Source organism: Merops nubicus, unplaced genomic scaffold (assembly GCF_000691845.1).
Source record: "Merops nubicus isolate BGI_N331 unplaced genomic scaffold, ASM69184v1 scaffold38318, whole genome shotgun sequence".
Taxonomy (NCBI): domain Eukaryota; kingdom Metazoa; phylum Chordata; class Aves; order Coraciiformes; family Meropidae; genus Merops; species Merops nubicus.
In genome coordinates this window covers 4475-31780 of record NW_008628394.1, presented here as the reverse complement: position 1 = coordinate 31780, position 27306 = coordinate 4475, and the positions used below count along the sequence as shown (strand labels likewise).

Sequence of the window (27306 nt, the reverse complement as noted above, 5' to 3'; positions counted from 1 at the left end):
CCCGCAGCCGCGTCGCTCCCGGCGTCACCGACACCCACGTAACAAACTGCAGAAAATCTGATCTGGCACCTCCAGCAGGTATTTTGTTCAAGTGCACGCTACTCAAACCCGATCCATAATCATCCCCCACCGCATGCTGGAAAAAGTCTTTTGGAAACATCAGGCGTGTTGTTGTTTTGCTTTTATAGTTCACCACTACTGCCAGGGAAGTCACCCCAGCTCACGTCAGGCTCGGGAATAACACCAGCAGGCATTTCCAGAAGTGACTGGACACGAGCCATCGTCCTTCGGCCGCCACCAGCCCCCCGCCGATGCTGCTGGTGCTCACCAGGGCTTCCTTCCAAGGACACCGAGAGACGGGCCATCAGCTGATCACGCCGACTGACGCTTTGTTATCGTGGAGACTACTGTAACTACCCTTCCCCTGTTTATTAGGCCCCGATTCAGAAAAGTATTTACATGCATTTTTACCTTTAAAGCATATACTTGAGTTCTAAATTTATGTTTCAGCGTTGTCCTAAGCAGCCTCTCACTGGTGTTTCCATCCATCGGAACAAACACGTCCTGCGTTCCACAGGTACAGTCAGCAGCAAACCCTCCCCACCAGTATGAGCACGTCAAGTTCACCACAAAGCAAACCCTCTGAGAACCAAGAGAGAGAAGGAGCTTTCTTCTATAGAGCAGTAAGACTCTGTGTTAAGGACAACATTAGAAATTAAGATTTTGGGGTCTTGAACTGCGAGACTCTTTATTTTTCAACGAATTAAGTAAAAAACAGCAGCGGCCATCTGAAACAGTCTTGGCTCTAGCTGAAGTGAAACTTGAATGTAAATGGTCCTCCTCCGGAGCCAAAGGGGTTGAATCCTTGCCACGTGTTCCAGTTCCTGTGGAAAGGGTTGCCCCCACCCTGCTGACTCTCCGCATCCAGGGGGTCCTCTCCCGCGTCAAACTTCCGCCTCATTTCTGGAGGAAACAAAGCCAAGGTGGAATCATGGCACGGCCATTAGGGCAGTAACACCAAGCATCTCTGATGACAAAAACCAACTCAGAACGTCCTCCCCCCAGGGCCAGGGAGCTGCAGTTTTCACTTGTACTGGTAGTGTCTGCAGGACCTACTTTGAGCCTTTCAAAGCTGTCCAGGAGACTGGCAGAGGAGGAGAGACCAGCTCCATAAAAACGCTCTAAGAAAAGTTTCAAACAGGTCATCTAGTTTAAACAAGGTGAGACAGCACCGGCTGCCCAACAGGACAGGTGTGAATTTCAACAGGGACAGGGGGGCTGTACTCTGACCAGCTGTGTCCCACCAGAACTGGGGCATTTTGTTTACTGGACCTGCTCTCTCACGGCTGCACTCACAGGCCAGCTGGCCTGAGGACAGACCTCGCTGCACCCCAACAATTCTTGGTAGCCAGTAAATTCCAATTACTGATCACCCAGCAACAGCATAGAAGTCAGCATGCAGAGCCCCAAATCTCTCCATCTTCTCCACCCAGCATTTGGGCAGAGCTGCCAGAAGGACAGCAGCTTGGAGGCAGCAAGCATGTTCTTTATGTAGTTTGGTCCAGCAGAGACAAAGCCCTGGCCAAGGCCCACAGATGAGACCACCACTCCTGTTATTTACACCCACACCTAACTCTGAAGCAGCCTGCAAGCACCACAGGGTTCTAGATCCTTAGATCCCAGCAGTTCCTCAGGACACCCATTTTAACAAGGCAGAGAAGGGAAGCAGAGGGGTAAGAATAAGGGGGAAATCATGAGACTGGCTCGGGCAGGATGTGGGAGATAGCCTCAAAGTACACCAGAACCCTGTGATGATAAGCTTGCAAATCAAAGTTCAGATATTCAGAGGTCCACAAGCCTTACAGCTTGTCTTTACATAACCAACATGGCCACTAAAGCCAGAAAATGGCCTAGGAGAAATATCTAGGCTTTGATGGACACAACAAGGGCCAATCTGCTGCACTTTTTGCATTATTGTAAAGCCATAAATAATAAAAATGAAGTCACTGCATAAGAACATTCATTACCTGGGTCAGTGAGGACTTCTTTCGCAGCTGCTATATCAATGAATTTTTTCTCTGCTTTCTTTTTTTCTTCCTCACTCTGGAAGTTATCAGGGTGCCACTGGGATGCCAGCTTTCTGTAAGCTTTTATGATTTCTTGCTTTCGGGCATTTCTGGATGGATAAAAAATATAGATTACTTAAAACTTCCTAATTATTCATATGCCACACTATAAAATAAACCTGCAGGTTCACTTTAAACACTGAGAAAGTAATTAAGGGCATCAGGAAAACATAAGGTGCTAGTTAACATTCTGCAGGTGGCACTGAAGATTTTTTACACACAAAAAACAACCCCAGAGGAAGCAGATTGCAGCTTTAAACAAAGATGACTGGCTCTTTCCTTCAGCACTCATCTGCTCTCCTTGGAAAGATCCTGCTGTGCAGAATACAGCTCCCTGTCTAAAGAAGGTACAATCAGGTGAGCAACAAAAAGGAAAACGAAGACAGCGAGGTGCAGGACAGAAGCTGCACCCAGCAGAACAAGGTCAAGGGATCAGGCCTAGATGTACTTATTCACCAACATTCACATCACCATCTCAGATATTAATGTCTCACCTTTTCACTCCTAAGATCTTATAGTAATCCCGCTTCTGTGATTGCTTCAGCATCCTCTGGGCACGTTCCAGCCCCTCCCGAATCTGCTGGTCATTCTCACTATTGGCTTGGGCAGTCTCATAGTCCTTAATAGCTTTTATAAAAAAAAGTCAGTAAGATTATGCAACTCTTCACAAACTTCAACTGAAAGAACTCAGCCATTTGCTAAAACTGAAGTTTTGCTACTACCATAAATAAACAGCCAAATTTTTATTTCAACTTGACATGTATCTAGGACTGGGACAAAGCAGGAGTCAAGAAGCAAGTTTCAGCAACTAGTATTTGAAGAGCCCACTGCACAATGCTGGTTGCACACTGCTGCTCATCTGAAGGATGCATTACACAGTTTTTAAATTGATGTTCCTCCTCCTCCTACAGCATGCACTCAATCAACACCAGAGAATGCCTCTTCCCCTTTAATGACAATGAAGATGGATTTCAGATTACCAGTAAGTTCATACTGTTAGTGAAACACAAATATATGCTTTTTATGTCTCTGCATAATACGCTGACAGTTATAATTTCAGGTTTTTTTCCACAAAGTCATGATCTCGCTTTTATTTCAAGAGCTTTCACTCCTGAGAAATGCAAGAGAGGTGCTATAATGTACTCATGAATTTGGAAGAAATTCCAGGTCTATGCTTTTTTTATTTTTTTTTGGAAGTAAACTACATTATTATTGTAAGTGGTAACTGAATGCTTAAGATGCCAAATTTAAATATTCTTTGATATCAAGATTTATCAAGGAAAGCAACTGTTGAAGTCTTTAATGAGACTGCTCTTCTTTCATTGTTATAATCCTCAAAGTCTCATTTGCAGATCCAAGTCTCCTAGGTTTCCCGAATTAGACAAAGTATGTGCATCAGATTATTTCCAAGCAGATGCTATTTCTCAGCAGGTGTTACATTTGTTTTTCACTGTTTCTGAGCAAGACAGCAGGAAGTGCTAATGAATTTGTATTATCAAAACATCTGATACCGCTGCAATCTTGGTTTGGTTATTGAAGGGGGAAAAGAAAAATATTTCTAGTGTCCCAACAATTTCATATGCTATCACAAACAAAACATCTGTCATTTGATGCTTGAACAAAGCATTTTTGGCTTCTGCTGATATTTTTCAGAATTTGACCAGTCATTTAAAAACCTGACAAACGGAAGCACGTGCCCAAGGTGCACTGTCAAAACTGATTAAAGTAACGCAAACGCAGGGATTTCATTATGCTGCTGTACCGCTCCGGTCATTTTAAGCACCAGTGTACTCAGCTGGCTTCATGTACTAACAGGAGGTCCCACCACAACACCCTGCCAAATGGAGACCCCACTGCCCAGCCTCGGTGAGCACATCACCCACAGCACGCTCCACTGCTGGACACCAGCTGTTCAGGGGCCCCGTGCTTCCCACACTGGATTCCTCCCACTTTAAATCAACGCCCTTGTCCAAGGGCTGGAAGCTCTCCACACGTGGGAGGTGTGGGGCTGGGTGCTGCCCGGCACACCCGATGGCAAGCGCGCTTTGCACTTCCTCCCAGCTGAAGACACTTCCATCTTGATGGCACCCTCCAGCATGGGAATTGTCCTCTCCCCAAGAGCCAATTGCTGCCCCACCTGAGGGTTGGAAGCAGGATGACAGCTTCCTGACCACAAGAAGTTTGCTAGGAGATCAGGAGACCCGTTACTATTTCATGGCATATCAAGTAAGGTGTTTAATCAATTCTTCTCAGTGACTATTTCTAAAAGCATTAGCACTTCACAAACCAACACACAAATCTGCTGCTTCCTCACTGGCCGTTCTTCCTTTCATCCTGTCCCACCACATGAAAGGAACAACCAATTTCCAACACTGCTTTCAATTTAAATGCTTCAGTCAAATCTGATGCTCCTTCTTTCAACACAAGAGTCTTCACAATCTCTCAAACAGCAACTGCGTGCTATCTCGAAAGATCTCAGCTGGCTTTCCTACCTTGCCTGCACCTTTAAAACAGAGTGACCAGTTATTTGGCAGGCAGAATTAGTTTCCCATCACATTCGAGTAACCTGAGTTCCCATCAGACACATGGGCAGCTTATGTCCATGCCAGCTCTGCTAGAGGAATAACTGAGCCAGCCACACTCTTACAGAAACAGGGACTGTTCCCTCTGCAGTCGTTGGGGGGAATGTCCTGACCCGTTCTGAAACTGCAAAGTGCTGGGTTTTCTTCCTTTTGACAAAAGACTCCTGTACTTATGGGGTGAGCCAGAACAGGAGTCATTACACAGCTGTCTCTGTAGACAAGCCCTGGATCCCATGCGATTATAAGGTAATTAAAACCACTTGATCAGAACACTGCTATACAGACTGAAGTGCATCTTGAACATTTAACAATAATCACCTTTAAAATTCCCAACTAAAAAAACTTTGTAATTTCCTGTCTTTAAACAAGAAAATAGGTGCCCCCAGCTTGAAATTTTCTTGAGGGAAGAATAAGAATCAATTTGCCCCTTTAAATATGAGGCTACAATTTTAATTGCCCTACTGTTCTCTACAGCAGAGAGAAATCAGCCATCACGTCCAGCAGTTAGAACTGAAGGGTAAGTGAAGACACCTTCAGGCAGACCAACATTAATGGACTACAGTGCTGTTTATGCTCTGCTGGAAGGCATAGTGTAACTACAACCACCTCACTGCTCTGAAGGGCACAGGGAGGGCAGAGGATATGCTAAACAACATGGGTTTGGAGGAGCACAGTTCCATTCACAGCCAGGCTTGGCCAAGCTCAGGAGATAAGCTCTCCCAGGTGTATCCTCTCTGCCCTTCCTCACAGCCCATAACAGAGAGGCATCTGTTCCAGCACCACACCAAGGTGGCTCTCTGCATTTGTGCAGGACTCTGTTACAAATTTCTTTTTCCCTTCTGATTTGCAAAAGTTGCTGTATTCTCTCTCCCTAAAAGGACCAGAAATAGATGAGGATTTAATGGAACAATGTTAGGAAGATCCAAGCTGAGATTCATCAGTTTCAGGCAAATAAACAGATCAATTCTGTCCAACAGCAAGAAGCAAGGGGTACATCAAAAAGCAGAGCCCATTTGGCCTGCCCCTCTCTGTAGCCTCCTCTAAGCTGAAGATTCATCCACCTTCAGGGGAAAAAACAATCTGCTTATACAATTTCTTTGGGTCCTCCTTTTGCTGATGCTCCTTTCTTTTCAACTAAAAGTCTTTGTACAAGCCATAATATATGTAGATTCATATTAAGTACCTTTAACTATTTTTAGGGAAGTGCTTGGTTTTAATTCACTTGTAAATCTAATTTTTCTAACACTGACTGAACTTACTTCCACTGTATCAAAGTACAGAAAAAAGATGGGGAAATGCCCAAAGGGGCCTCATCACTGTGAAACCTTCCCAAGCCTTACTTTGATGTTGACACCACACTCCTAAACAATCAGAAAATGGAAAGACATTACCCTCAGGAAACAGAAAGACAGTTTTTCCTCACACTTTGAGGTTTTCTCAAGCAATCCCTTTCTACAAATGTCATCGGTTCTCTGAAATACTCTTATCTTCCACCCTTTTTCTTGTAAGGAGGACGAAGGTTTGCCAGCCTCAGCAAAGAGGGACTAGGACTAGGTCACTTCACAGCTACCAAATCTACAAGACTGATGAGGAGGACTGCCTGAAACCACACCAGTCTTCTTCACATTGTGGTTTCACCTGAGTCAAGGACGCCTGAGAAAAGAACAACATAGGTACCTCATTTTTGAAGCAAACTTCAAGAGGTGAGTAATATCTCTCAGTGATTAATTTCTCAAGAAGACAAAAAAATATCTGAGCATGCTATTAATCAGACCAGCTCCCTCATGAATGATTAAATCAAAAAGATCTTTTTTGCTCAGTTGTAAAGTGAAAGATCCAGCACCAGAATACAGAAAAGGAAAGTTGTTCCACAAGTACTAAAATTAATGGAACTAATTTTCTGCAGATTTAAAGCCTGTAAGACCTTTCCCTCATCACACTGGACTGGAGAAGTCCAATGCTTCAAAAATTGCTGCATGACTGAGCACTGAGGTAGAACAGACAGATTGTTCAAATTTTCTTCTTAAGCCTGGTTTCTTGTGGAAATGAGATTCACTAAATGAAATTTTGGAGACTTTTTTTAATAGCACATTAGCACTTAGTACTCTTAAAGAAGCTAAGTAACAACATAATGGTGTCCTCAGAGCCGTCCATTACTCGGTCCCTACTTTCCAAGGCTGCAGATGGAACCATGTAACAGTATGTATTTTATGGAAACCTCATAGGGAAAATGCAGCCTCAGAAGCAGAGTCAATTTACTGGTCTTAGTAGCAGTACAGAGACCACAGAGGTGAAGCAATGGTGTTATATCCTGCCACCCCCAGGATGTGCTAGGGGATAGAACAGGATTGTTTCATGCTGCCATCTAAAGACACTAAAATGGAGTTCCTAAAATGCATTTACATCAGCCTAACTTATAATTACCTTTTAGCTCTAAGTGCAGTTGTCTGACATCGCTGATTATGTAAAATATGTTGAAGTACCTTGAGTAAGCTGTGCAGTCTCATAAAACATCCTGAACACAACCCACTGTTGTAAAGATGACTCTGCTGTAGATAAAACAAGTACCTTCCACTTACACTAATCAAGATAAAATTACCAGCAGGTATTTTTGTAAATCTGCAACTACCAGTGCTGATTAGGGATAACAAGATAGCATGGAATCAAAGCGCATATTAAAACCAAAGTTTTAAACCCTGACTGCATTTCAAACGCCCACAAAGAAGTATGTGCAAGCTGCCTACAACTGTACCTTCTTCATACAGGTCTTCCAGCAAATAAGCTTCTGCTCTGTCTTTCAGGGCGTTCATGTTGGTTGGTTCCAGTTGCAGAACTTCAGTACAAAGTTTTATGGCTTCTGTAGCCTGCTGATTCTGGAGGGGAGAAAGTCAACTGAAATTCATGTGGTTGGGGGGGCTTTTTGGGCGGGAGGGGGATGTTGTTTTACAGAAATTTACAGAGGGAGATAAGCAGAATTACCTTTGACAAACAGTGGCAGATCCTTTCTTTGGCACGAGTAGCATAAACTGGAACTTCTGGCTCCGTTTTCATGACAGAATTGTATTTATCGATAGCATCTTCATACCTGTTTAAAGGATAGATAAGCATAATATCACAAAAGTAATAACTAGCTCAGAATGTTGTCATTCATTTACAATGGTAAAATTTTTAAATTCATAGATTTCCACATCCTCTAACAATGCACCTTGACTTTAATAGTCTTAAAGGTGTGGTGTGAAACAACAGTGTGAAGAAAACTTTCAGCCACTTGCAGAATTATGGCCTCATTCCCTTTTCTGTGCTCTGAGACAGAAGAGCAGGAGGCACTGTGCCCAGCAGGCTTTGCAGGACATACGACTGCTGTCCCTCACTGTGCACAGACAGTCTCCACATTTGTCCCCTGTCCAATGTGCCACTCTGCACTTGGAAAAAAGTGTCTCCCACTCTGATGCCTGTGATGGGCCAGGTCTGGAGCCCTGCTGTGAGCCCTGTACCATTTGCATTTCTTGGTACAGAAAAACAAAGTTCTTTAGGACAGCTCCAATCAGGAGGTTGTTTTCTCCCTTCCTTCTTCTCTGCAAGTCATGTAGTAAAATACATTTTTGTATACAAAACCTGAGAAGGTTTCAAAGATGCTAGAGCTCTGCAGTTTGAGTAAGAAATGGATTAGGGTATTCACCTAAAAATGCAGATATGAGACTGAATCCATGTGCTACTACAAGCTAGGAGAAATTCAGACTCTAGAAGACTCCCTGAAAGTGTGCTGATACCAGATTTAAATAGAAGACTAAAGTGAAAAGAGTTCAGACTGCTGACTTCATAAAATTGTCTTCAGCTGAGCGGATTCACACTCCTGATGTATTCATTTTAAAAAGCCACTTTGCCAATGTTTCATCACTTGTTACAGGTCCTTAATGTCCCATGTCATGGGCTTGGGAACATGTAAAACTGAATAGAGCAAGAAGTAGAAGAACACAGAGGCACTGTCCATCATTGAACAAGGTGCATAAAAGAAGCTTGTATGGATATAAGTGGTCCTTTAATCACAGAATAGATGAGGTTGGCAGGAACCTCTGAGGTCACCTTGTCCAACCCACCTGCTCAAGCAGGGTCACTACAGCAGGTTGTCCAGGATTGTGTCCAGACAGACTGAGTATCTCCAAAGTGCAGAGACTCCACAACCTCTGGGGGCAACCTACACCACTGGAAATCAGGGAGTGGTGGGAAGCATTCCCTTACGTTCAACTTCAAGGAACTTCCTGTTTCAGTTTGTGCCCATTGCCTCTCAACCTGTCACTGGGCACCACTGCAGGGAGCCTGGATCCACCTCTCTGCATCCTCCCTTCATGTATTTATATACGTTGATGAGATCACCCTGGAGCAGAGAAGGCTCAGGGGAACAGTCCCAGCTATCTCAGCCTTTCCTCACAGGAGAGAGATGCTCCAGAGCCTCCACTATCTTACTGGCACTTTGCTGGAATTTCTCTCCCACTAGCTTCATCTCCCATACTGGGGAGCCTGGAACTCCAGGTGTGGCCCCATCAGTGCTGTGTAATAATGCACGAGAGCTGACAAGCATTATCCTTAACTTGGTCTTGTTGCCTGCTCCATAAAGAAGTGAAGTATGCAAAGAGAAGACAGTGGCATCAGAAGGAATCAGAGTAAGACTGTCGCTGTGTGAGTCAATATTTATTTCAATTGTAATTTGAGAGCTGTGCTCAGTTATCCACTTAAACTGACAGATGCAAAAAGCATCACTTAATGAACTTCTCAATCAATAGTAAATTGGCACCTCAGTAGTGATTTTTTTCCTCTTTTTCTTTTTTAATACAGCAGTGAACACTCACCTGCCTTCTCTGATGAATTCCTCTGCTGACTCAATCTGCTTATTGAGTTTCTTTACTTGCTTATAGAGGGAGAAGCATTGCTTATGGTCCTGGTCCAGTTTCAGACATTCCCGGACTTCGCTTTTCACAGGGAGGAAAAACAAAACAAAACCCAAAAAAGCACACACACAAAACAAAGACATGACCACACATTATGAAATTGTACCTGGGAACACAATGCAGCATCTATAATCCATCCAAAACAGTTGACTTCTTTACATAATCTCACCCCTCATCCAAAAAAGGACAAAAAAAAAAAGGTCTTCCAGAACACAAAGGATACTAGTCTGGTTTTGGTTCTAATTATTTTGTATTGCCAAGTATGCAAAGATTGAGACGTGATGCACTAATAACTAAGCACAATAAAAGCATATCCTGGGAAAGGAATCATATTCAGCAGTTATCAGGTACAACTGACTGTAATTTTTCTGTATATTTAACTGAGCTGTATTACAAACTACACTCTGATTAGGGCAGACACCTTTTAAAATAGTCTCTAATAAAAAAGCCAAACAAACTCTAGAAATCAATCATATAAAGGAATAAAAGTTTTTTATCATAGAGGCATCATAGCACAACCAAGGTGTTATTTTCAGAAAGAGATCACAAAAATCTTATTCTGTTCCTAAGCACAGACAAAATTATCTAAGCTTTGAAAATCATTAAGGCTGTAAAGCTGAGAAGAAATTAAGGGAAGGACAAGATTAATCACCCAGCAAGTCCAAGAGCTACAGAACTCTTGCTTAGTGTATCTTTTGATTAAAAAGTCCTAGAGAAGAATAAAGAAGAGAGGGTTAACCCTTCATTCCAATACCTTTCTCTTCTGCAACAGCTCTCTCAATCATACTTATAAAAATCTTAAGATTTGGCAATTGAAAAAGGAAGTTCATGTGTGGATATCAGAGGGGGAAAAAAAAAAAAAATCCCACACCTACTCTTGAAGCCACTAGGTTAAGTGATGGCCAGCTACCAAAAGTCACCACAGAAGTGGCCTGGGAGCTCCAGAGATCAGCTGTGCTCTGGAAGGGGATCTCTCATGCAAACCCATTTGTTACTGGGTGTTTACTTCTGCCCAGCCATAAAATACATTTTTGCAATTACAATCACATGCAGTTTTCATCCACCAGCCAAGAACAGAAAGTCAGAGTCTTTCAGTGCCCTTCCTCTCTTGCTGAACAGAAGCAACAGAAACTGTCATGGAAGGAGTCTGGAGAGGAAGGCAGCACAACTGGGATGATGAGCTGTGCAGAGACCACTCCTGTGCAAAATGGAGGATGGTAACATCTGCCCATCTGAGCACAGGGTATGGAGTTAACAGCCCAGATTGGGCAAGAGCAGTTACCTGACTAGGGACCGGTGGGAACACCACCTGAAACTTAACTGAATATGAATAAAATGGTAGGGTGGCATAAAAAAAAAAAATCATCCAAAATACTGGACACTGTCTGCAAGAGTGAAAGACTGACAGCTCTGGATCCTCAGCTCCTCCTACATGGATGCTCCTGGCCTTTTTGTTTATTCTCAAGTTTATAACATTTTGCTTCCACTCTTGAAAATAAAAATCTAGCCCTAAGACTTAATGCTTTATTCTGTTGTTGTTTGCATTATGAACCTAATTTCAGTGGAGGCTCAGGTTAAGAAAAGGCTCTAACAAAGCAATTTTAGAGAAGCGCTTTCTCCTAAGATGGAGGAATACAATAAAAAAAGAAGTAAAAACAATTCTGATGGAGCTGCACTATGGCTTCTATTTAAGTAGAGAAGGTGCTAGGAACCATCAATGGCTGCCCTGCCAAGAATAAACATGTGTCTTCGCTGCCAGTTCTTTGCTTCTGGGAAGGAGCTTCCCTTATCAGATTGAGACCAGAGCTGCTACTCCATCCAAAAACAAGACAAAGTAAATTTCAGAGTTTATCAGGACCTATATCATCACATTTTCTGTCTCAAATATAATGATTACAGCAAAGCAGTAAAATTACCTGAGTGATAATTCATGGTCCCCCAGCTGATAATATATTCTGCTGATTTTATAGAAGGCTTCGGTGTTATCGTTCTTTAATTTGGCAGCAGCTTTCAAGTCACTAATGGCCTTGCTTGGTTCCCCTTCCTTTATATAACACTCAGCTCGAAGCTCCCGTAGCTCTGCATCCCAAACACAAACCTTGAGAAACCAAAATTAAAGCTTGGTTTTGGTCCACAATACTTCACTTCTTTTCCTCCCCAAGAAAGGAAAAATCCCATTCAATTTCACTTTGCCAACTGCAATAACATAAGGTTAAAGCTCCATGCAGAGCACATGAAATTAGCATCTCTGCTTCCTGGTGGATGCTGTGATGCACCTGCCCAAATAGAAAACAAAGGCCTGAAAAATTTGTAAATGATTTAATGAGCTCACGCAGGGAGATGAATTAAATCTACTGGCACTGCTTAAACTGGGGCAGTCTGTTGAGCCTTCAGGGAAGGCTATCAGAATCATAAATTATTTTATCTTCCCAAAAGAACAGGAGTAATAAACAGCAAGCACCACACTGTCAGCTGTCCTCTAGAAAGAAACCTGTGGTCAAGATTCAGCTGCACAAGATTTGACCTTAGTAACCAGATTCTCAAGGTATACGCAGAAGTAACAGTACTACAGCTATAAATACTTCAGAGGAATTGACTAGCATAATTCATTTTAAGATAATTTATTCTCGGTCTTACAATTTGTTTATAAACCATCATTTTAGAGAAGGCTTTTCTACTTTTCCATGTTCTCTCCCCATAAAAAAAAACTCCCACGCTTGGGCAGTTTCTTCACCAAAACCTGGAATGTTGTAAATTCCAAGTCAACAGTGTTAATTCGTATGTGAAGCCATAGCAGTTAACTATCTTTTAATATACATTCCTTTATGACACACAAAATGCCCACATGATTGAGTTATTTACACCATCAGACTACCCATACTAAGATTCAACAAGTACAGATATCAAAGGAACATGCTGAAAATCCAGACAGCAAGATACATTTTGAACTTTGAGGGGTTTCTTATGTTTTGTTGTTTCATCTCGAAATAAAAAATTGCCTGCATATAGGCAATGAAAAAAATTTAGGTTAAAAAAACTCTACACCTCTCATATTTGGAAAAGCTTCACTAGTTTGAAAATAACTTTTTTTCCATCTTCCCCAACAACACTCAACTGTGGAAAAATGGGAAACCATAACAAAGAAAGTTACCAGTAACAGCAGTTTGGCTGAAGTTGTATCTTTAACATGAACTACAAGCTATTGTTTTGACCTTTTTTCAGCTCCTGCTCAGCATTCTCCACTCTCCAACTTCATCATGGACCCGTCCTGCTCGGCAAAGCTGAGTCAATTACACCAAGTGTTTTCACATCAGTGAAGAAGTTATTAAACAAAAATGCACAGACTTCAGACAGGAGTTGTTGCTTCCCTCTCGGAGTACCATTTGACTTAACACTTACTGCCAAGATTTCGTCAAGGAGAGAAATTGCAGCTTCATAATCCTCTTGCTGGTAGGCAGATAACGCTTGCGAGTGCAGGCGCTGCAGCTCATCAGATTTTGTCAGCTGAGCCTGGGCTTCTTTCTCCTCATTATTGCTAGGACTGGATTTGAGCTGCAAGGATTAACAAGGACAGAGACTGAAATGCCTGCTCAAGGATCTCTTTTTCTCCCATTAATAATCTTATCATGGAGACCTGACTAAAGCTGCAAATAAAGCAAAATTAGTTTTAAAATTCCACTGGAAGTATTTCTAGCTCCAAACTTCAGAAGAAAAAAAAAAAGATGACATTTTTAGCTTCAATACAAGTTTTCTGAAGTCACAGATACCTAACTCGACCCCTCACCATGCTTGATCATTTACCACTGGTCACATAATACATAAAAGTCATTGTCCCCTCACCATCAGGTGGAAGTCATGGACCTGTCAATTACAGCCCATTAATTGGTCTCTCTGCAGACAGTCACTAAACACTGGATTCCTCAGCATCAGCAGAAAGCACCTCTATGTGGCATAATCACATATCTCACTTTAAGTACAATATGTATTTATAAAGTCAAGACAGAACCAAAAGCAACAGGTCCCAGACAGTGTTACTGTGAAGTTGTGTTATATTTTCCCCAGGATGAACACCTCCAGCAGTGAGTTCAGATGCTGCACACGGAGGAAAAGCTCCACTGGAATCAGCTGGGAATTTATGTACTTTGCTTTGCATGTAGTTTTAAACAAGTCTAAATTAGTTTTGTCTATGAAGACTCATTTCTCAAGCTCCTCTTTCTGAGCAAGTAGAGGGGTTACCTTGTACTTGTCTTTATTTGTCTAGACAGCTTTGTATTTTCAAAGAAAATAAATCAATAAACCAGAAACCTCACAGGTAGCAGAGTTACTGACCAGGAAGAAAAATGTGGGCCAGGAAAATCCTCAGCCATTCTCTTCCAAGGCTAGGAAGCAATCTGCAAGATCAGTGCCATGTGAACAAGGCACTGGCTGCACACTGGCTGCTGATGCAAGTGACTTCCCAACTTGTAGAACGGATAGATCAGCAGGACTTCAATGTATTTATTTTTTTTTTAAATTTAGTTGGGTTTAAAATAAATGCACTACCTTGCATTTTATAATGTTAACTGAAGTTACCGAGTCCTCAAAGTCACCCAGCACTTTTTCTTTCCTCCTTTAATCTCAAAGTGGCCTCTTCCCTTCTTCTCACAAGTAAGTTCTTCAAACACTTGTATTTTGTGTTTAAGTCTCTAATGTATTTCAGCGTCAGCCCTCAGAACTCCTTTAACAGAATTTCCCCTGGTTCTAACACTTAAGTATATGAAAGAAAAAAGCCTCAATGCAACATGGAAAGCATTCACAGGTCCCACCTCTGCCTTAGATTCTTCATTTTAAGTCTTTTTGAACTTTATGCAGTCATTTCAATTTGCTCTTGCAAAAACCAAGTTGTACTTAGACCTGAAAATTCTCCTTTATCCCCTACACTGTCTTTCAGCAAAAGGAGATGACCATGATCAAAGACTTTTATTCTTTGCAGGCTGAGTCCTAATATTAATCTTAAAAAGCTTTTCTTCTGGTTAGAACAGACACTCTGCCTAGAAACCCCAAATGCTGTGCATCCTTTCTCCCCCCAGATCTAGAGCTCATAGTAGAGACTAATTTCTACATTTCCAATATTAAAAGTTCCAAGACTACAAAAATCTCTCAAGTTCTGAACTCTTCAGTTCCAGCTCACTTGTTTAATTTCTCCCTCAATTTCTCAGCATTTTCCTGTCTTAAAAGGTAAGAGTTTTTCTTATGGACGAGCTCTATGCTTCCATTTAAACTTACAGTAACACTGCACTCCAAAGAGACACAGTACGTTTCTTGTAACGAGTTTGGAGCAAAGTGTCAGTGGAATAGAAATAGCAGGGTCACAATCATACCGACAAGCCCAACAGTAATAAAGACCATGCAAGTGAAAACATCCCAGATAATTTTAGGTAGTACAAACTGCCCAGCTAAAAAGGGGAACTTCTCAAGCTATCATTCAAGCTAAAGCAAACGTGCATTATCATGAAAACGCATATATGCAGAAGCTCTTAATAAGTAATTAGTGTACTGCTATGATGATTTTATTCAGTAATGTTAACAAAAGCAGAAAGAAGTCTGATCGTTCTGCTCCTAGAGAACAAGCTGGAAATGTGATGCAGTTGTTTGATGCACTTAGGCTTGCATCCCAGTATTTTTTTTTTCCTGTCTTTTTGCCCTGTGATCGAAGGACTGCCGCATCACTATCAATAATGAATCACATGTCAATTATTTCTCCTTTTCCTGTGGACCAATAAACTAGGGGGTGACAATTCAGAGCAGCTGCTTGCACTAAGTGTGCCAGACTTCCAAGAAAGTAGCAAAGTATCAAAAAAACACATTCAGCTTAATTTCACACAGGTCTGAGGCAAACCTAACACTCCTCTACATGCTTCATCAGTAGCCTCAAAGCCCAAAGTCAGAGCTCTGCTCTGCTCAGTTCTGCTGGACAGGCATGCTGCTACTGTTCTGAGCATGCTCTCAGCATAGTCCCCTTCTCGTGTCTTTTGATGTTTATTGTGTTTGGACTAGAACAATAAATTAGCTGCAGTTTAAGCTGCGGCAACAAGATCTAGCTGTGTGTTAACAGCAGCTTTTGGTCACTACTGACCCCACTGCCAAACCTGCACTTCTCTCCTTTACAGAAACCAAAGGCCAGTCCACAGGAATGGCTTTGTCACTGCAACCAATTCCCTGTCACTACTATAGGCACCGCTTTATTTTATAGCCTGGTCTCAGTACAGGGGAGAAACATACCTTAGGGGAAGCAAAACCCCACTTCATTCACACAGCTATCGATCTGTGTCCCCGCTACTCTCAGTGAGGATGCTGGCTTCTTCCAGAACTTTATCTCAAGGACTTGACTCAAAAGCCTGCAGCATTACCTTGCTGCACCCACCAGAGTGGGAAAAGGTATTAGTAAATTTCTTCATGAAACCCAGCATCTTCTTGGCATCTAGACAGTGCTGAGATCATTCCTATTCAAAGCAGGCAGCCTGCCATGCACCTGCAGTCAAACATCAAGTATTTAAAAGTTCTCTGATGGGAAAAATATTTCAACAAGCTAAACAACACACATGCTGGGTTTTAAGAAGCAATGTAACTCGCCCCTTCCCAACCTGCCCTGCTTCACTGTACTTGACAAGTTTATCAATAAATCCACTGTATGTCACAAGTTCATCCTTCCTAACCATACACAGAAGTTACTCCACCAGTTTTGAAGCTACGCAAAACTACATGAAAATACAGTGCAGCACTATTTGACAAAAACACTGGTAACACAAGGGCACCAATACAGCCAAACTGCATTTAGATTCTGTGTGTTGGATGCTGCTCTCCTGAAGATGCCATACACCAACTAATTCAGACTGGCATATTTCAGTGTGTTGCACCTGCGTGCATCGTACAATTATGCCTCACGGATCAGCAATATGCTTTTTATTTAACAAAGCTGTACAACATGGTCTGCAACCGTGCCAATAAAAGGACCCCAAACACAATTGTTACAGGACACAGAACTGGAAACGAACATAGAGCAAGTCCCTTCTGCCTGTTAAATTTAGTAAGGACTCTCTGCATCAGGACCTTTTTTTTTCAGGAGGATCTACCTACATCTTCCTTTGCAATGGCCCATTACCAATACGGGCAAAAGTTGGGCATTTAGTACAAGAATTCTAATGAAGAACAGTCACAACCACCTTGAGGGGGAAAAAAAAAGCTAACAACTCAAAATCCATACCCTTTAAAAAAGAGTACAGATTAAAGATATACAGGCAACTCATCTGTAGCACTGAAGTATCTCAGTACATATTAAACAGACACTACCAACTTGAGAAGCTCTTGCATACTACTATTTAAAGATCAAAATATTGTTAAAAACTCCCAAACGTTACTGACACACTGTTCCTATACCCTGCTTACAGTGGGCCATGACCACTAACAGAGGAATGCACCCACACATTCTAAAGATGTTTTATTTTCTCCTTTTGCACACTGGTAAACACCCAGACAAAGAAAAGAAATTGATTAGGCTTGTGAAAAACATTCTGAGGGAAACTGAAGGAACCTCCATGGTTTCTGCTATCCAAGATCAAGAGATCCATGCCCAAGAACAGAGCACAAAGGAAAGCTCTGCACTGGTAAAGCAATAAATTAACACAACTACGTTAAGACAGATGGAAAAGAGCAAGGAAATATTTAAATACCTTTTATTCTTTACCCAGGAAGTTAAAGATGATCGCAGCACCACAGAGAGTATTTGGAAACAAAACCAATGTTACTTCGATCTCATTAAGAGAGCTTAAAATACTCAACCCAAGAGTGCCCAGTAACTTACTCAAACCAGGTTAACTTCCAGTGCTGGAAGATGGTCTCCTCTACATATGTCCAAAAATACTGTTATTCTGCATACCAACCAGGCACAGAAAACTGCTGTCCAGTGTGTTCTGCAACAACTGAGAGCTTCTCTAGATCAGTAAACCCTTTGAGATGTACAGGGCTCAGTCACCTGGTCTTGGCTGACATCTAGTGGAGTTGGAAGCAGCACCTTCACTTTCCAACTTCTAAATGTTTATGCCTCCAAGTGGACAGAACAGCATACTTCGGACACCTGAGTTTACAGTATTTACTGACAGAAAATGCAACTGTGACACTTATAGTCAGTCTATAAAAAGAGAAAATTTAAAAGGAATAAAACAATTTGGTCCTTTCCACACTTTTCAATAGACTAGGCAGAAATTCTGTTCTATTTTTGTTCCTTCTACAGAATTCAGCAACTCAAAAGCTTGTCATATTCTCTAGGACACAAACAGGGTCACAGACAATATTACAAGGTATACAAAAAGGGCTGTCAGGATTTGCATCACTTTTGTCACCTTTTCAGAAAACCCTCCATCAACCAAAGCATTCCAACATTTCTTTTACTCTCACTAAAAATCACATGCTTAAAATAAATATTCCAGGGTTTTCTTGAGTTGAGACCTTAGGCGTGAGTGTTTATGTGACCACAGATCTGTCCTGTTGACTTCTATAGCCCAGAAACTACTATCCAAAACCAAAGGAACTTGATATCAAAGGAAATGGCCTCAAGTTGTGCCAGGGGAGGTTTCAATTAAATACGAGGAAAAATTTCTTCACTGACACAGTTGTTAAACGGTGGAACTGGCTGTCCAGAGGAGTCACCACCCCTGTAGATATGCAACAGGCACGTAGCAGAGGTGCTGAGGGATATGGGTTAGTGGTAGGCTTGGCAGTGTTAGATTAATGATTGGACTCCATGATCTTAAATGTCTTTTCCAACCTAAGCCGTTCAATTATTCTATATGAATACTCAACAGAAGTTGGAACAGAAAAATAAATATTACTGATATACCGTAAGCAATGACTTCCTAAAGTCACCTGAGGACTTCTGCTTAATCTCCATTTCATCCTGAGCACTCTGAACACAAGAATTAGCCCCTTTGCTGCCATCTGCTGTAGGTTTTATTACCCTCTAGGTGCTACATTTCCAAACTGGTAGCTGAGGTGCAAAGGAAAAAGCTAAAGAGGTTCCAAAGATAATGAATTGTGCCACTGTGTCACCAGACAGGAGAAGGGAAAGGGAAAAAAAAAAAAAAAATCACCTGGCCCACATAAAGAACTTCATCAGCTTAGTGCATCTCCTGGCCAAAAGGAGAGGTTTCTAGAAGCACAGTATTACTTAACGAGCCAAGGCATAAGTCTGAATCACATGCTCTGTCCAAACCTCATGACTGATTTCAGCCAACAGGGAAGTACAGAGTAGCAAAAAACACCCAAAGCAATCTAAACATCACGCATGAAGGCTGTGGTCTCCAGAGGCTCTGTCTGTTCCTGGAAGGAGTACTCCCACCCATTCCTATCAGGCATTCCCAGCTGGCACTGCCTCACAAGAGCTGGTACTGATGTACCACAGGGGGCAGAAACACCCAAACAGGGAAACTTCCCTGCTCAGCAATCACCTCACTTCCAAGAGGTTTAGGGTGGGGATGAAAATTTTCCCACATGCTATGTATGAAACTGCATAGGAAGAATTTAAGGGTATGAAAACTTTCCTTTCCACTAAAGGATAGTTTCACTACTGCATGTAAAGAACAGTTTTGAGGGTTATTTAAAGTTCTGCACAAAAATCACTGCTTTTAGAAGCTGTGAAAGTTTAACTTTTATTCTCCCTTCCATTTATATGGGCTGAATTTTTCTTACTCTTCCTCTCCCTCAAAAATTACTGCATCTTAAACTTCTAATGATATCCTTTTTCAAGGAACATGACTCCAAGAGGAGGGATGAAAGGAAGAAGAAGAAAAAAGCTTTTCAGAGTCTCCATTGGGATTTAACCAGCTTTTGGAATACAGTAGGAAAAAACAGCATTTTACAAGCAGCTCATTACATCAGTTGCCTTGCAGTTCTGGCAGGCACAGAAAGCAACACTAGTGACAGTGACTCTTAATGCCAAGCATCAAACAGGGAATTACAAAACAACTCACTGCTCTATGTCTGTCCTTGAGCAGTCCACATAAAACTGCTCTTCTCAGTTTCTTGTCACCTGGCTTCTTCAACTCAAAAGTGGGGGATATTTTAAAATCTGATTGTTGAAGTCAACACCTGATGCAAGCGAACAATCTCTTGTGTGAAATCACCCAAGAGAGAACACATCTACTATCATTCAAGGGCATACAATTTACTTCAAAGAAGGCTGCCTCCACCACAAGAAAGCCTATCTCATCTACACAACTACTTCCTCAGGAAAAAACACTGAAGGTAAAAAAATCTCACATTTAACTCCTGCAACTCATTTCTTTAACTATACGACATCTTCAGGGACACCTAGGTAACATCCTGAAATCCTACAGAATAAAGAAAGTGGATTGTTTTTCTTCAAATTAAGACTTCCCTTCAGTGGAGGGAGAGCGATGAGGTGGAGGTTTATTTTTAGGGGGTTTGTTTATTAAATACAGCATTTCCACTCCATCTTTCCATGATTATTAACTGTGCAGCAGCCTGGTTATATGTTAGCCTGCACAAGCCTATACACTACTAATGCAGGATGACCCGAGTTTTTCTCCAACTTTGTACCAGATTTGGATACCAAAGTTTGCTGATGTACTGCGTGCTTACCCAGAACAAGAGCATTCTAGTTAGGTGATATGTAGGCAAAGTGAGAGGCTAGAAGGCTCTTCAGATCCTGAAAGGACAAAATCATGTTATATACTCTGTTCACACATAAACCACAAAATTCTAGGTATCCAAGTCCACAACTAAAGTCTATCCTAAAAGCTATTGAGATCCCACCGGCATTTCTATGTGTTATATCTGCCCTAGCAGTAGAAGGAATTTCCATTTCAAGGTACAACTTACTCTTTTTGGCTTCTTGACTACTGACTTACAATGAGTCAAAGCTTCCTAGTGGCTACTATTTACCTTGCCCCTGTTGCTTTTGGTAGCAAAGACAGGGTCTGGATCTAAGTCTTGCCATCATTTAGAAAGCTATTTTATCTCGAACAGCCTTCCTCCTCTCACCCCTCCCAAAAAACCCACCAAAATCACAACACTGAATGTTAATAAATTTCACAGTATCGTGACTAACCTCCAAAGGATTACTTTAACATTGCCTTATTTTGCTGGAATATACTGCACTTAACTAAACATTGTGCTCTTTGAAACAGCCACCTGCAGTATTTTCTAAGTACACAGGCAACACTGTTCTGGAACCAAGACTTAGGACCAATATGGCATCTTCATAAGTCGGCTTCTCAGACAAAACTCTGTTCCACATCAGATTTAGACTCTAACTGAAGACTGAAACTATTTGACTAAGCAAAGACGGCACTCATAATTTTTGCAGCTGGTTTGGAAGAAGGGTAAGCTGACTGACATCTGACCAGAGAAGCCTTTCATGTGGAACATTAAGCAAAGCTTCAAGAACCAGCAACTGCAGAGAGAGGCAGCACAAACTCAGGACCAACGCTGACATGCCATAATTGCTGTGGCAGCAGCTGTGTCCTCAGTTACCCAGAGCTGAACGCCAGCCTCCCGTGCCTGTGAGCAGCCGGGCTGCTCTGCAGTCAGACCTGTCACTGCAGGCAGCCTGCTCCCGAGAGCTTCGCAGGGAAGCGGCAGCAGCCACAGCGGCCACAGCCACGTGAATTTCAGCATGAGCTCCTGCAGCTCTGCCACAAACACCAGCCTGGCTGGTGCATTTATACCTGCAAGAGCCACTCCTCCCAACTGCCCCACAGAGCACACAGTGTAACTCTTCTGTTAGTGACCCAGATACTCACTAGTTAGGTTTCCATCTATCATCTGCAACACAGAACTGCTTTCTCATCAAACTCTCCAAAGAAAGCCAACAAGACAGCATCCGATAGACTGGCCAGTTCCATTTCTTTTGGTGCAAAGGACATGCAAGCTGTTCAAACTAGCAACTCCTGAAGAGTATGCAAGAATAAGAATTAATCTTATTCTCATGCTTACAGAAACTTAGTGCAAGAGAGAGAATCATGTCTTATATATTCTCTGAGGGCTTTTGCTCTGGGGTTATTTTTACAGTATAAGACTGAAATGTACAAAATACCATGAAAAGTAAAAAAACAACTCAAGTGAGTTTTAGGGGATTAGCATTCAACTGTGTTTGTATGGGAACTCAACACTTGCTGGTCATGGAGAGCAGCACTGTCAACATCTTCATGAAAGACAGACAACTCCTCTGCAGATGAGAAGACACACAGATGCATGCTGCTGAAATTCACTGATTTTAACAGTTGACTGACTAAATTAAGAGCCCAGCATCCTTCTGCAATCAGTGAAAGTGAGAGGAACCTTCAAAGGTTGACCCATCAGGCTCTTAATGATTTCCCAGGGTGACCTGAACATGGTGACATAAAGCAGGGTTCAATGACCTACTCCACGTTCCATGTCAATTATCCTTCCTGAGTGAATGAAGATTGCTCCCCACTACAGACATCATCAAGCAATATCATGAAGTGTCAGGCACACAAAAAAAATACTTCTCAAAGTGCTGCACTACTTCATGCAACACCTTCTGACATCATCACTGATGCACAGCAACGTTATCAGTCATTATTCATGCCAGGTGGCTTAGCTATAATACTTCTAAGAACAAGAAAGACAAACTCAGGCACATGTACACGTATGCTCTAGAGCATCAGAGCTTGAGATGAGACCTGGGCTCAGAACCCAACCTTCACAGCAGTGGCACAGTTCAACTTAGGCCTCCAACTTACCACATTTTTAAAGTCATCCTCTGCTTCATCAAACTTCCCTTGCTTGAGCAGTAAGTGTCCTCTCTGTAATCTTGCCTGAAATGAAACGTAAGATAATTTCATTTGAATTACAAATCTGAATTCAGCAATGTAAGGACATAATCTTAAATTTCCTTTAGCAGGGAAAAAAATCAGTTTCATGTCACTGCAGCTAACAAGCAGAAACAGCAATCACAACATCCATTCTTTGTCTTCTCAGTTTGAGTGTTCAGATCACTCTGCAGCAGAACTGAGGGACAAAAAGCAGCCAGTTTTTTTGAGCAGCTACAACTCATGGAAAGAACTCTTTTGAAGAGCTGCACAAATAGCAAATATTTATTTTACACCATTTTCCTGAATATAACTGCTTATAGACTTTAAGAACTTAGCAGTAATAAACAATTCCCAGATTTAATTCTTCCAGTAAATTTTCAGAGTAAGAAAAGTTATGTAAAAGGACAAGTTAATGATTCAGAAGATTTTAACTTATCATAAGAGTATTTTTATACAACAATGAATTTAACATTTGCTCCTTCGTGGACATGCTACTGCCCACGTAAAAGGGAAACAAGGTAATCAGGTGGAGAGGACTCCAGCATCAGTCTCCACATACAGTACACACAAGTGAGAAAAGGGTAAGTAAATCAGAATTTGCAGCGAGATCAAGACAGTTCTGTGGAGAAGAGATGACTCTAATCAAAAGCTGACTAAGAGAGAAGAGAAACAGAAGCATCTCTGGGCTCTCTTCATAGCCTTGGCCACTAAGAATAGCCCCAAGAGAGAAGAGGAAAGTGCTTAGCACAAATCCACAAAGACCATAAAGTCTATGACACCACTCAGTTGTTAGAATAACTGGCTAGATTGTACTCAGCACAGTTGCAAATTCAAGCACACACACCACTACTATTATTTTCTATTTAAAGCCTTCCAAGCGACAACGTATTTTCTATTTCTGTTCAGCAAACTCTGAAATAACAACCACCTCAAACACAGGGGGGTTTTTAACACTTGAACAACTTCCCACTCCAGTAATACTTACCGATGTGAAGTCCTGCTTTAGTTCAACCACTTTACTCAAGTCACGAATTGCTGCCTTCGATTTGCCCATGGCTAAATACACTGTGGCTCTTCTGTAGTAAGCAATGTAGTTATCAGAGTCTCCCTCTGCAAGGGAATGAACAGCAAGCAGGACATTATCTCAAAGCAGTGGAAACTTTGGACACAGCAAAACTGTCATGACTACAAATGTATTATCTGAGTTTTAAGCCACTGGAAAAACAAACAAAATTGTATTTACCAATAGAACATAATATTTGTAACATTATCTAAGTGGTATTTTCAAGGCAGTTTGAGTGTTTTAACAATAAAGATTACAGAAGCACAGTAAATGCCAAATAATGTAGAGTACTGAAGGTGAAACGCGGAAGTTTTTTGGCTCTGGACAGGGCAAGAGTCAGTACACACTAACCCTTTATCTCCAGCTGTGGGGCTACGTTTGAAAGCATGTTAATTCATCACTCTCCATCCCAGTCCCTGCCCACCACAAAGGATGCAAGCAAATAATCCCAGAAGGCCCAATATGTTAGTCCACTGTCATCACAGACAGATAAACCCTTTACACCGTCCACTGCCACAGCAGCAACTTCGTTATCCAATATCCAAGGGGGCACCAACACCCCCTCCCAACAGCAGAAAAACGCGCGTACGTTACCAAAACCTGAAGGCCAACTTCCAGGCCCACACATTCCATCTTGGCTGATGATCAAACCTGAAGACCCCGCAATGGTAACACTCTCTAGGCTAGAAGAGCATTGTGCCCTTACAGGAAGCAAGCACGAGTCTCTAAAACATGACTTATTTTTTTTTTCCCTTAAATTTTCTTAACTTTCTTGTTTTTAGGCCACAGCTTCAGTACTGGGTTCAGTTTTTGGCATTACAGTAGAAAAAAAGACATTGAGATGCTGGAGCAGGTCCAGAGAAGGGCAACAAAGCTGGTGAGAGGTTTGGGGAACATGGCTTAAGCGGAGTGTCTGAGGGAACTGGGATTGTTTAGTCTGGAGAAGAGGAAGCTCAGGGGAGACCTTACAGTGCTCTACAACTAACTGAAAGGAGGTTGTGGTGTGGTGGGTGTTGGGTCTCTTCTCCCAAGTAACTAGCAATAAGGCAAGGGGAAATGAGTTTAAGTTGCACCAGGGCAGGTTTAGATTGAGCATTAGGAAGAATTTCTTCATTGAAAGAGCGGTGAGGCGTTGGAACAGGCTCCCCAGGGAGGTGGTAGAGTCACCATCCCTGGAGGTGTTCAAAAAACATGTAGACATGGCACTTCAGGGCATGGTTTAGTGGTCATGGTAGTGTTGGGTTGATGGCTAGACTTGATAATCTTAGAGGTCTTTTTCACCTTTAATAATTCTATGATTCTCCATGAAGTAATTCAAAGAAACAGGTGACAGTTACCGTAGGCTCTCAAGGGAAGGTAACTTTGACCAACCAAACAATAAAAAGCAGTTAAAGACAGTAAACTTTCTACCAAGCTATTAAAAACAAAAGAAATTGTCAATCCAGAATTTGTAGAGAAAAGCATCTGTACCTGAGAAACAAAATAAGATGAGGGAAAGAAATGCTTATCTTGAGATTAAAGTTGAACTTTAAAATAAATTGGACAAATGGCATTGTCAAAAATCCTGTGGTCAGTAACTGAGCTTCCCAGCTGGCAACCTCCATCACCAAAACACCAGTTCAGTTCTCACTGGAAAAGCATTTGTGCTCTTCCTCTACCATGTCTTGGCTGTGCAAATGCTAGATGTCCAGCACTGAAACTTAATAATAACCCCCATGCTGTATTCCACCTTGTATGCCAGCATTATGGACTTCAAGTACATTCAAAAGTTACTACTTTTAAAAAAAAAAAAAAAAGAGAAACAATCTGTTCTTAGATGATACTGCATACAACTAAATGTTTGGAGTAGGTAGCTGAAATTAAGGCATATTATCAACACATGAAGGATAGGAAAGGGTTAACCCAGAAAATATGTTCCAGCACCAGAGGGTGATCTTTGTAACAGTCACAATATGGTTTTGCCTCCCAGTTCCCCAGTAAGAGCAACAAATAGCAACTGACATTTCTCCAGAGAAAAGGCCGAAGCCATCAACCTGATGGGATCAAAGAAAGAGTTAAAAATTAAACTGAAGGGAAAATGAACAGGAGATTGCTTTCATTTTAGATGTCTGCAAAAAAGAAAACTAGGCTGGCTAAAGCAAGACAGAAAGATCTATTTAACTCACAGTATGTGATGCAGTACAGGTGAAAAATATCAGAAACTTCTTGTCCCCTCACCTACAAAGGCAGTGAGCAAATTGTGCTTAAAATCTTTTCAAAGAGGCAGAATAGGAGGAAGAAAAAGTCTGATGAAAGTTTAGGCAACTGGGGTCAAACCAACATCCAACTAAGAATCCAGCAAGGTCACAACAGAGGTGGGTCATGCCAAGAGTTCCAGCAGCTGCTTTGAGCACTGCTAGCAAAGCAGAGGGTTCCACCCCACAAAGGCACCTCACTGCCCATCCCACCTCACACCACAGGTGCCTCCTGTGCACCACAACCAGCACCTGCACGGCCACGGGCTGAACTGGACTTTTCATCAGATCCAAGTTAAACCTGTCCAGCCAATAATAAAGCAATAAACCACACTGTAACTCTAGCTGCTCAGAACCCACAGGCAGGCTTCAGCAGTGACTCATGAAGCAAAAGGAGTAACACCACCTCCTGGTGGAACGAGCAGCTTCCACAGCACAGGAGAAGAGGCTTCCCTCCTTCTCTCCCTTTGTAAAAGGAAAATTGATCTTAGGGAATTGACAAAAATATTAATAACCCAGTCAGCCGATATTTAATTTACTTATTACTATTAGACCAAGGCATAAATAGAAAAGTCTCAAGAGTATGACCAATTACCCTGTAACACCTTGGTGTTACTCAAATAAAATGTTGCATTTGTACACATAAGGACAGTCCAACAACTTAAAAAAAAATTTAAAAAAAATGTGTAGCAAGGAGCAATCTGTAGTGTTAACAGACACTGAGCTGCACTGGTGCTGTCAGTCTCTACGCTTCAATTCAGGGATTTAAACCAGCAAGGTTGCTTTAAAATGTATAGAAGCAAACAGTTAACTCCTTGATTTCCTGAAAACATGGAACATCAAGAACCCCCTAGCTGGGTACAGGAGAGGGACAGTTGATATACTCTTCACTGCCAGTTCAGCAGCTCAAACTTAGATCACTGGTTTCAGTGAAATATTACTCACTGCAAGATCTCTTTTTTTTTTTGGAAGGACTATTTTAGGCATTGAATTTTGTATGTTGCTGGACAAGAAAAAAACATGGAAAAACCCAGCTTTTCAAAGACGTACTTCAAAGAAAGCTTTCATAAATATGAAATCTAATCCTGGTGGGATTAGACACAGGGAGTACCTTGTCAAACAACACCACAGTTATAATTGCTTCCATACAGCTAGCTGGCAGAACAGCAGTGACTTAGTGTTAACATATCACAGCTAATTTAGCAGTTTCTTTTATTCAAACCAAACCCTTCTGCTCCATCTCTGTTGGCTCCTGCCTAAGTTTACACTGCTGCATAAAGGTGCCCCAGCTTCTGTACCCATGGAATACAATTTGGAGGAAAGCAGGATACTTAAGGAAGCAAACAGAAGAAAAACCAAGACACCAACCAAAGGTGTTTCAGTGCAGGAGTCACCTTCCCCAGATACATACCTATAGCTGCATGAAAGTGAGACAAAGCATCTGCCAGCTGTCCAGCAGCCAGTAACTTCTTTCCCATTTCAAGTTGTTTTTCTACTTCTGCATTTATTCCACATTCAGCTC

At 41.8% G+C, this 27306-nt stretch overlaps 1 protein-coding gene across 1 annotated transcript; it reads right to left on the bottom strand.

The window, feature by feature from the left end:
* Positions 1-726: 726 nt before the first annotated feature.
* On the bottom strand, positions 727-27306 carry DNAJC3 (DnaJ (Hsp40) homolog, subfamily C, member 3; the record flags this gene model as incomplete). The annotated part of the gene is made up of 11 exons (XM_008946634.1): positions 727-963; positions 2028-2176; positions 2621-2753; positions 7461-7581; positions 7688-7793; positions 9556-9675; positions 11571-11752; positions 13054-13206; positions 22416-22490; positions 23473-23597; positions 27196-27306. Coding segments are annotated over 11 exons (1433 nt in total), but the record flags the coding sequence as incomplete, so codon positions are not given.